This window comes from Vicia villosa, linkage group LG1 (assembly GCF_029867415.1).
Source record: "Vicia villosa cultivar HV-30 ecotype Madison, WI linkage group LG1, Vvil1.0, whole genome shotgun sequence".
Taxonomy (NCBI): domain Eukaryota; kingdom Viridiplantae; phylum Streptophyta; class Magnoliopsida; order Fabales; family Fabaceae; genus Vicia; species Vicia villosa.
In genome coordinates, this window is record NC_081180.1 from 222,967,541 (window position 1) to 222,978,978 (window position 11,438).

The following is an 11,438-nucleotide window of genomic DNA, read 5'->3' on the forward strand; positions in this document are numbered from 1 at the left end:
AAGTTTCACCCATAACCCTGATGCCGTCGTCTCCTTTGATACCTGCTGGAGAACCTTATCACCAAGGCTCAACAAAATTGCGCTGTGTGCTTTCTCGATCATATTCGTCTTCTTCGCTGCCGTCAATTCTGCATTCATGGCTGCCTCTCCCTTCAACGCTTCCAAACAACCCTGTTGAACCAGTAGGGCTTTCATCTTCAAGCGCCACAGACCGAAATCATTCACTCCGGTGAACTTTTCAATCTCATACTTTGTTGAAGGCATCTTCTCCACGCTCACCGCACCAATTGTTGTGAATTCAATGCCACGAACAAAGTATAAAATAAGGGATGAATAAAGGACAAGGAAGAAGAGGAGAACACAAATATTGGTTATAACTGCTATTCTTTTACTTTCTCTTAAAACAAGATTACAAGTTTACAAGAATAACAAATAACCTCTCTCACCCTAAATTATGATTTGCAGCTTAGCAATGATGAGAGACTAGTATGCTATTTATAATAAAACCTAACATACTAACTAATGGGCTTTTTCCACAAGGCCCATTACACAAGCCAACTTAATAAACAAGCTAACTTAACAAATTAGGGTTTAAACACTAAAACCTAATTTAACATGCTAACAACCCTAGCATCTTCGACACAAGCATGTGAACAACCTTCGACTTCATGCTTAACCCTGTCGAACCAAGAAGCTACCCTTCGACCATACTAGAGTTCGATCCAATATCTCACACACACACACATATATATATATATATATATATATATATATATATATATATATATAAAATTGCTAAAACCTAATTGACTCATAACAAAGCTCAAAACAGAACCCATTAATAAATGAATCAATAAATCAAACCGGAAAAAGCACAAAACACGCGAATCGAAAAACTCGGATAACATACAAATCGATCTCAGTCGGCCGCCGCCGCAAGATACTCTTCCTACTCTATCGCATTGGGTACAACCTTCGACATGTGGCTCTGACATTGCCACCTCTGATTTTCACTCTGATTTCCAGCGGCTGTCTCATGCTGCTGCCAGTCACCCTAGTTGAAAACTCTTTCACAATAACAACCCCGTCCGACGTCTGAAACTTACATCTTTATAATTTATCCCTGTCATACTCCAAATTTGCCACTCAATTAATAAATCATTGTATTCACTAGACATTCACATCATCTGCATATCATAACACGGATTTCATCTTGCATAGTGCCTAAAATGTCAACCAAAATAAATTTTTGAATCTATAGACAGACCAATTGAATTAAGTCTCAATATACGTAAAATTAACAAACGAGAAATTTCAAAATCGAACTTACAGATGTCAGTTTTTTTAATCTACAAGTCGCGTAGTTTAACCTAGCATGCTAGTTTTATTTTCTCGACTCTTTTTGCGGTCGTATTTTTTCTGTCAGGACCATTTTAATCAGACATTTTTATTTCAAAATTTGATCAAAACCTATCTATTTTTAGAAAGTATATTTTACGCTGATTATTTTGGTGAATTTATTTTATTTTTTCGAACATTATGCACCTGATTTTTATTATTTTTTGACCTTTTAATTTTTGTTTTTTGTCAAAAATAATCGACATAATTAATTAGAATTAACTGTATTTTTAGTTTGATTTTATGTTATTTGTTTTGTTTCTCAATTTAATTAAAATAATGGACTCTTTTTCTTCTCACATTCACTAAACCTCCACTTTCTCTCACTTTGACTGATTACACTGTTTTCTCAGTCAATCTCCACTCCCTCAAAATTCTCCACCCTCACACACATAAATATTGAGTCTTGCTACCATCACTACATAACACCATGTTTCATTCAAAAAAGAGGACACCACTACACGCACCAATTTCCCATTCTTCCTTCTGACATCACACAAAACTCACAATGAATCCATCTTCAACCATGTTCCTCAATACTGATGGTGAGGTTTTCTTTGTTTTCTTTTCTTCATTTAGGTTTACCTTATTTAATTTTCAGTATTTTTATTTTGTTTTACTATAAAAATGTATATGCTTATAGTTAATCATGTCCTTTTTAGATTCCCATGTAAATACTTTGGCAATTAGATTTAATTAGGTAGTTTAGCTAATTAAGAAAATTAATTAATTTATACATATTTTGTTGTTAGGTGCTTCGATCAAATTATGGTTTTCCACATTTTCCCATTCTTCAGTTCCAAATTAAAGGTGATGAGGGCAAGAGTTTTCATTTCATGTGAACCTATGTCTTGATTACTATTAGATTATGTATATTTTTTAATCGATGTAAGATAAAACAAAGCCGTTCAGTCATTTATAATTTGTGTAATTTGACTTTTTCTCGAAATTGTATGTCAAATTTTAGAAAATAAGTGAGTTGAAAAGGTATGTGGGAATTCCCACATTCCCTTTCAACCCACTTATTTTTTAAAATGACCTACAATTTGGAGAAAAAAATCAATTACATAAATTATAAATGACTCATGAACGGCTTTGCTTTATCTTGCATAGATTAAAGAATATATATAATAGAATAATAGTATTCAGAACATGAGTTCACGTTACAATGAAAAGTGTTTGCCCTCACCACCTCTTATTATTCCATCTAATTGTTCCATCTAATGTTAAACAACGAGTCAAAATACAACCAGAGTTGGTTAAGAAGAAGGGTCCTAATACAAGAAGAAGGGTGCTAATACAAGGACAACCTTTGCTCCATTGACTCCTTCTTCAAGGTAAATAAATGTTGGTGATTTTTAAGAGCATTGTTTAGGATTAAGGAATCTGAAGTTATTGTTAACAGATCTTGAAATATAAGTTTACACTTCAAAACTATCAGCAATATATATTGTTTTACCCTTTTATTAGCAAGTTTGTTCTAGCAAGTTAGTTTGATAAGTGGTGTAAGCTATGAAGCACGTATACACCTCTAGGAGTAGGGGTGTTGCAATGTCCGACGCACATCAGTGTCCGACCTTGTATGACATTCGTACAATATGGGTCAGTAAAATCAGACAAGTGTCCCTTAAAAAATATTTTTTTTCTTTGCTTTGATACTCTTTTGAATCAATGTCTAATACCCCGATGACACTTATACCGTAGATTATTAACAGATCTTGATATATAAGTTGACACTTCAAAACCAATAGACAGGTTAAGGGAAACGAACTTTATGGACTAATGCTGCATAGAAAATGGGTGGAGCTGTAATGTGATTAGTAGCACTTGTGTGAAGGATCCGATTCAACCGAATTGCATGACTTTAGAATGATTGCTGCAGAAGCTTAAGATGTTTGTTTTTTTTTTTTTGCCTAAGTAGTGTAGTTACCGTATTCAAGTAATTTAATTTCCTTTGAATTTTAGAAGCGATGGCCGACAACTCATGTTCTCCTCATAACCCCTCCTCCAATCGATGAAGATGCACGGCTTAGGTACTGTTATATTGGTTTTTTGTTTTTCATGTTGTCACTGATTTTATAAATTTTCTTTTGTTTGTTATATATATAATGCTGTAGTGGTTAATCATATGAAGTATAGTTGAAGAGATTCTAAGAATCTATTTCAGACATCCGTATGTGGAGAATCCAGAGGGTCTTCCTGAAAGGACAAGTGAATATGCTAGAGCATGCATTGATGTGGCCAATGAATGTCGTGTTCCTGTCATTAATCTCTGGACCAAAATTCAGCAGTTCCTTGACCGGACCTGTTCTATAGTTGATAGCAGCATTTCTACGGTGTTGTTAATCTGTCACTTCCATAAACAATATTTACTATGAAATCATATAATATGTCAAATATTTGACAGTTGGTTTTCTTGCTTTTAAGTCTACAGCTATTAGTTGAAGAGTGTGATATGAATATACTAAGGTTTGTTAACTGAAATGCAGTGATGGTTTGCTTCTCACTCAAGCTGGTAGTCAAGTTGTTTTCGATGAAGTAATCAGAAAGCTGAGAGATGAAGGCTTGACTCCGGATTCTATGCCGGCTGATCTCCCATTTTTATCTGATATATGGATACTAACGACCCCAAGAAGTCGTTTGAGTAATTAACTTTATGTTTGGATTGATGGAATAGAATGGAACTGAGATGAAATTAAATAATTTGAAGGGTGATATGTCTCGGATAAAAGCAGAGGTTGATACCTATAACAGACTCTTCCTAGTAAAATAAGATTTGATTGTTGTTGCTGTTGTAATCTTTGATAGTTTGTATGAAGAACTTATCTTAAGAAATGCTTTTTTGTATGAAAGCTTCAGAAATTGTGATTTCTTTTGTTTGGTCAAAATCGACGACTTGATCGGTTAGACTGAAATCTAAGATACTTTCAACAAAGACGGTTGAGTTCAAACCAATTGGTTGAAGGGATTATGTATGACTCACTTTATGTCATTTTTATTGAAAAAACTCATCGACTTTCTAGACAAGGATAACCATAAGGAAGGTTTGCACATATACTATATCATAAATTTAGATCTACAATCCATTATGATATAAAAATACAAGTTTTTATTGGTATACATTGTTAGTAGATACAAAACAATTAGAAGGTACAAAAGAAGTGAGTTTCTTGGAATGCTACAATGACTCATACACCCATCTAGGCCGTTTATAATTTATATTCTCACCCAACAAGATGATCCTCATATTTGATGAAAGTTTCAAATTCACCTCCAAAACAAAAATTAGAAATAAGTCCCTAATACTTTTCAAAAATTATAAATTGGTCCTTCAAAATTTCAAAAATTTGCTAAATTGTCCCTTTTTTTTATATTTTTAATTTGACCCAATTTTTTTAAAATTTATGAAAATGAAAAAAAAAATTAACAATATATCATTTTAATACTCCATCAAAATAAAAGAATTTAAAAATGAATGAATTTGAATCCAAGAATAATTTGAATTGCTTAAAAATTTAAATTTCTTAAAAAATTTTCAATTATCTCATCCAAACACACTTTAATGATTTTCCAAAAATCCTAACCCTCATTTGTGTCATCCAAACATACTTTAAAGGTTTCCGAAAAACCCTAAACCGTTATTTCTATCTCCAACTTTAAAGTTCTCAAGATTGTTAGAGATACATATTTATAATTGTTAAAATCTAACATATCTATAACAACACTAAAAAAAACTCATCAACAAATGGATCCATGAACTGAAGCGAAAAGTCCCAAAACAGGCTTATTAAAAAAATTGACAAGATGACCAAAAAATTCGAAAAGCGTATTGGCCGACCATAGTCGATCGCCGCTGCGCTGACAATCGCCCTGCAATGCTCCGCCTACCCTACCGCGTCAACCACCATCGTCGACCGCAAACCCGTGGCTCTAACATCACAATCTCTGATTTTTCCCCGATTTTCGACGGATGTCTCCCACCACCACAAGTCACTTTCCGAAAAACTCTCCCACGCCGTTAACGACCCTTTTGACAATTTTCTCGAATTTACAACTTTATTGTTTATGCAATTTTCATATATATATATATATATATATATATATATATATATATATATATATATATATATATATATATATATATATATATATATATATATATATATATATATATATATTTCTTTTCATTACTTAAAATTTTACAACATCCTTAAAAAAAATTCTTTTTCCGTCTTTCTTTCTTTTAAGACTCTTTTTTAGAAAAGGATTATCTTCATTTGAATTCCTTGAATTTTTTTGATTATGTCATCCAAACACCCTTAAAGGATTCCCAAAAACCATTAACCCATATTTTTCTCTCTAACTTTAGAGTTCTAAGATTGTCACAATACAATAATCGAAGATATACATATTTAAAATTGTTAAAACTCAATAGATCTATAATAATGTTTAAAACACAACCCATTAATAAAAGGATCCATGTACCGAACCGAAAAAGGCCCAAAACACACGAATTGAGAAATTGACAGGCTGAGCGAAAAACTCGGACTATGTACAATCTGAAGGGCCATGGCAACCACCGCCGCGTGATGCTTCACATCTTCTGCCGCATCAGGTACTACCGTCGACCGCCGACCTGCGACTCCGACACCACAACCTTTGATTTTCCCCCAATTTTTGGCGGTTGTCTCCCGTTGCCGCTAGTCACCTTCGCTGAAAAACTCCTTCACTTCATTAGCGATCCTTTTGACAGTTTATTGACATTTACAACTTCATGGTTTGTGGAATCTTCAAATATAGTTTCTTTCTTTTCATCACTTAAGATTTTAAAGCAGACTTCAAAATTATGAAGCACAGATTACAACATGGGCACTGAAACACGACGTGACACGAACACTCTGACATCGATAATATTAAAAATATAAGAGACAAACACCACTACATATATGATAGTATTTGAATTTCATTTATCCATTTATTATTAAAAGGATTAAAAAATCTTGATAAAATTATTATCTATGATTTTTCCTTGATATCATTTAATATATGTTTATCCATTTTACAAGTATTTGATTAATCTTGAAAAATGTATAGGTTTTATGAGACAAAGAAAAAAAATAAATTCTTTTATAAACACTTGTTTAAATTTTCCAATATGAGTGTCAAACACGTGTGGGACATTGATTTAAATAGTGTCGAAAAAAATCATTTATTTGAGGAGACTTGTCTTACTTTTTGACACGTAGTGTATTAGGGGTGGACAAATTTTAACCGACCGATTCAAACAGACCGATCCATTGTAATTTTTGTACAAACGGTTTGGATTGGATCGGGTGTCAGTTTGATTCAATTGCTTAATTTGGATAGTATAAGGTTGATTCAGTCGGGATCAGATGATTATTTTGTATCCGTCGAAAGTCGAACCTGACCGAACTCAACTAATATATAATTTTTTATTATTTTATTATTATATATTGATACATTTTAAAAATAAAGTTCAATAATAGTGTAATGATATTATCATTTTTATAATCTAATAATGACATTGTTTATTCATAAGAATACGAGAAAATACAATACAAAATTTTCTTAATGACATTGTTTATTCACAAGAAAATTTATTTGTGGTTTAAAGTATGACAACGATCAAATTAATGTTAAATGATATTGAAAAATTTATCATATAATAATAATTTTTTCAATAGTAAAAATATATTGTTTTTCTAAAATTTTGATTATTCTTTTTAAATTAAAAAAAATGTTAATGAATTTTATAAAAAATAATTTTTATAGATTTAATTTAATAAATATTAAATCCATCCAATTTATCTGATAAACCGAATCCATCAAAGATCTCTTTGTCGATTTTTTTTTTTTAAGGATGAATTCTTATCTACCAATCATGAAAAGTTGAATAGTGTTACTCTTAGAGTAAAATGCATTGAAAACAATTAAAAAGTATGTTATTTAATAATAAATTAAATATGATAAAATTAAATGTTACAATGTAATTGGTGGAATGTACACTATTCAATTTTTTTTATGGGTTGAGAAATTATCACTTTTTTAAGACTTATTTTTCATTCATTGAAAATTTTCGGTGGAAAGAGAAAAGTTGTTTACTACACACATTTTACACGTAAGACAATCTTCTCTCATTTTCTTCTCGTTCTCTCTTATCTACTTCTCCTCACACTAAAAAAACAACCTAATAAAATCCTTACTGTCTTGTCGTGTCTATGTAACATGTCAAGGTCAAAGATATATCTTTTCGGTGATTCAATCACTGAGAAATCATTTGCTGTTGGTGGATGGGGTGCTTCCCTAGCCAACCATTTCTGTCGAACGGTATTTTTCATTCTCTCTTAAAATTTCACCAACCAACCATGTTTCCATGTTTTTTTTCATTTGCAATGGGTTTGGTGATTTTAAGGTAAAGTTTGAAGCTTTTTGTAAATGGGTTTGTGTAACAGGCAGATGTGGTTGTAAGAGGGTATACTGGATACAACACAAGGTGGGCATTGAAGGTGTTGGAAAGGGTTTTTCCTGCCTCACAGGAAACTGCTCCTGTTGCTTTGACCGTTCTCTTTGGGGCTAATGATTCTTGTCTTCCTTATAGATGTTCTGCTTTTCATCATGTGCCTCTTCTTGAATACAAGCACAACCTTTGCTCCATTGTTTCCTTCTTCAAGGTAAATAAATATTAGTGATTTTTAACAGCATTGTTTAGGATTAAGGAATCTGAAATCATTGTTAACAGATCTTGAAATATAACTTCAAAACTATAAGCAGTATATACTGTTTTACCCTTGTATTAGCAAGCTTGTTCTAGCAATTTAGTTTGATAAGAGGTTGTAGCTATGAATTACAGAAACTTATAGTTTTAGGAGTGTTGCGGTGTTTGACACGCATAAATACTTGTGTAACATTTGTACAGACGTTTATCGGAAAAGTCAGACATTGTCCCTTAAAATGAGTTTTTTCTTTACTTCGACATTCTTTGAATCAGGAGTGTATGACTCTCATACCGCAAATGACAATTCATACAACTGTTTCAAAGAAATTTTTGTTTTTTTCTTTGCTTCAACACACTTTGGACAAATCTCAGACACATTTAAAAGGGTTAAACATATATTGAAATAATGTTATTAATAAAGAATTAAAGATAATAATTTTGATTAGAATGCTTTTAACTCTTTTAAAAATATATGAACAAATGAAGCTCAAATACTATGTCATATGTAGTGGTATCAGTGTCCTATATTTTTGATATTATCAGTATCATATAGTGACTGACTGTCGTGTCGGAGTCTGTGCTCCGTATGTTGTAAGTGATGTCTGTAATTAGCATTCTGTTAGAAATGCAGTTAGTTAGTTGTAACTGCATTCTTTTCAAAAGCTCATATATAAAATGCCTCTTGTAATCACTCTAACAGTTAAACGGAAAATACAATGAATGAGATGTTTCTCACAAATGGCTAAGTTTCAATTCTAGTAAAAACTAATTGAAAGCTCTAGGGGAACAAACTTTATGGACTAATGTTGCATAGTAAACGAGTTAAGCTGTAATGTGATTAGTGGCACTTGTGTGAAGGATCCGATTCAACCGAATTGCATGACTTTACAATGATTGCTGCAAAAGCTTAAGACGTTTAATTTCCTTTGAATTTCAGAAGCGATGGCCGACAACTCATGTTCTCCTCATAACCCCTCCTCCAATCGACGAAGATGCACGGCTTAGGTACTGTTATATTGGCTTTTTGTTCTTCATGCTGTCATTGATTTTATAAGGTTTCCTTTGTTCATACTCGAAGAATTTGTAACAATCTATTTCAGACACCCGTATGTGGAGAATCCAGAGGGTCTTCCTGAAAGAACAAATGAAGCTGCTGGTAAATATGCTAGAGAATGCATTGCTGTGGCCAATGAATGCCGTGTTCCCGTCATTGATCTCTGGACCAAAATTCAACAGTTCCCTAACTGGAGAAAAGATTATTTAAGGTTCTTGAATCATTATTTTTTACCTGTTTTATATTTGATTGCAGCATTTCGACGGTGTCGTAAATCTGTCCTAAAACAATATAATTGAAGAGTGTGATATGAATATACTAAGGTTTGTTAATTGAAATGCAGTGATGGTTTGCATCTCACTGAAGCTGGTAGTCAAATTGTTTTTGATGAAGTAATCAGAAAGTTGATAGAAGAAGGCTTGACTCCGGATTCCATGCCGGTTGATCTCCCGTTTTTATCTGATATGGATACTAACGACCCCATGAAGTCGTTTGAGTAATGAAGTCTGTGATTGGATTGATGGAGCAGAATGAACTGAGATGAAATGAAATAATTCAAAGGGTACGAAACCCTTTTTGGATTGTTATTTTGTTATAACAATCACTGATACTTTATATGTCCTGAATAAAATATTATGGCAGAAGTTGATCAATGTTGTTGATCTCATTTAGTAAGATTTGACTACTGTAATTGATTTGGATTGTTTTTTTTTGATAATCATTGATTTGGATTGTTATTTTGTTATAACAATCTCCGATCCTTTATATGTCTTGAATAAAACATTATGGCTGAATGTTGTTGATCTCATTTAGTAAGATTTGACTGTTGTTGTTGTATTCTCTAATAGTTTATATGAAGAACTTATCTTTGGAAATGCTTTTTTTATGAAAACCTCAGATATTGCAATTTCTTTTGTTTGGTCAAAATCGACTACTTGATCGGGTAGACTGAAATCTAAGATAACTTTCAAGAAAGATGTTTAAGTGCATCAATTGTTGTTCTTCATCCGATTTTAGATCTGGTTTTGTTTAGTTGTTTAGATCTAAATATTTTTAAAGAAAAGATTGGTGAAGATGATGAAAAATACAGAAAAAAAAGTTGAAAATTGATGAAGATGAAAATAAACAATACAATATGAAGAAGAACAATCAATTTTTGAATAAAAATTCAATAAGCTATCTATAGATAATCGGTAATTAATCTGGACCGTTAAAATTCAATAATAATAATAAACCTATGGTTAATCGCAATCACTATCAAAAGTTTTTATTGGTATAAACTGGAATATAATAGTAAAGCATAATAATAATAATACTTCTAACAATTAGCAGGTACAAAAGAAACCAGTTTTTTAGAATGTTGCAATGACTCATACACAACAGCTTGATAAACATTATCACCAGAACTGTCACCTGCGGAAAAGATAAGACGGTAGTTCTTTCCTGAGATAATTTGAACTTCACTCTTGATCACGTTTTTGAGTTTTAGCTTCAACCCAGTTAGCTTGTTGTACTCTGTAATAGCAAAATTGGCGATATCAATTATTTGTGGGTCTTTGATTGGACTCTGATCACTACGTTCTGTGCACGCAATTGCAGAGACTATCAGAACAATAAAGAAGAGAAAAAACAATTGGAATTTCATGATGATGAAGATGATGTGTAGTAATAGTAACTATTTTCTTTTTCAAACTTTACAATTCCAATTGATGTTGTTGGGTTAGCCTTTGCAAGCTAGGTTCTTTTATATATATGATGAAATAAATTTCTTTGATCATGAATTTATTTAGTAATTAATTGACAAATCAAATTAAAGTCAATAATTTCATTATAGTTTATATATGGAAATAAATCAAATCTATTTATAGCATTTATAAAATATATTGTAACTTTTTATATAAAAACATATTTTAATTAATTGACAAATCAAATTAAAGTCAATAACTTCATTCTAGTTTATATATGGAAATAAATCAAATCTATTTATAACATTTATAAAATATATTTTAAGTTTTTATATAAAAACATATTTTAATATCATATTTTAAGTTTGTAATTTTTTTAATATATTTTAGATTTCACGCGACTTTTGCTAAAAATCTACTGTGCCTCTTCTATACTTTTTAAAAACAAATTTATAAAACAATATAAAATAATTTTACATATTTGTTCAATAAAAAAAAACATCAATCTTTTATGCCGTCAATCTTTTGTATATGGAAATAAATCAAATCTATTTATAGTATTTAT

At 31.4% G+C, this 11,438-nt stretch overlaps 1 protein-coding gene across 1 annotated transcript; it reads left to right on the forward strand.

Moving 5' to 3' along the window:
- The first annotated feature begins 7,554 nt into the window (after positions 1-7,554).
- On the forward strand, positions 7,555-10,068 carry LOC131644900 (GDSL esterase/lipase At5g45920-like). The gene is made up of 5 exons (XM_058915512.1): positions 7,555-7,746; positions 7,872-8,090; positions 9,072-9,139; positions 9,235-9,399; positions 9,532-10,068. The coding sequence occupies exons 1-5, from the start codon at positions 7,645-7,647 to the stop codon at positions 9,686-9,688; spliced, it is 711 nt and encodes a 236-aa protein (XP_058771495.1). The 5' UTR covers positions 7,555-7,644; the 3' UTR covers positions 9,689-10,068.
- The last annotated feature ends 1,370 nt before the right edge of the window (positions 10,069-11,438 follow it).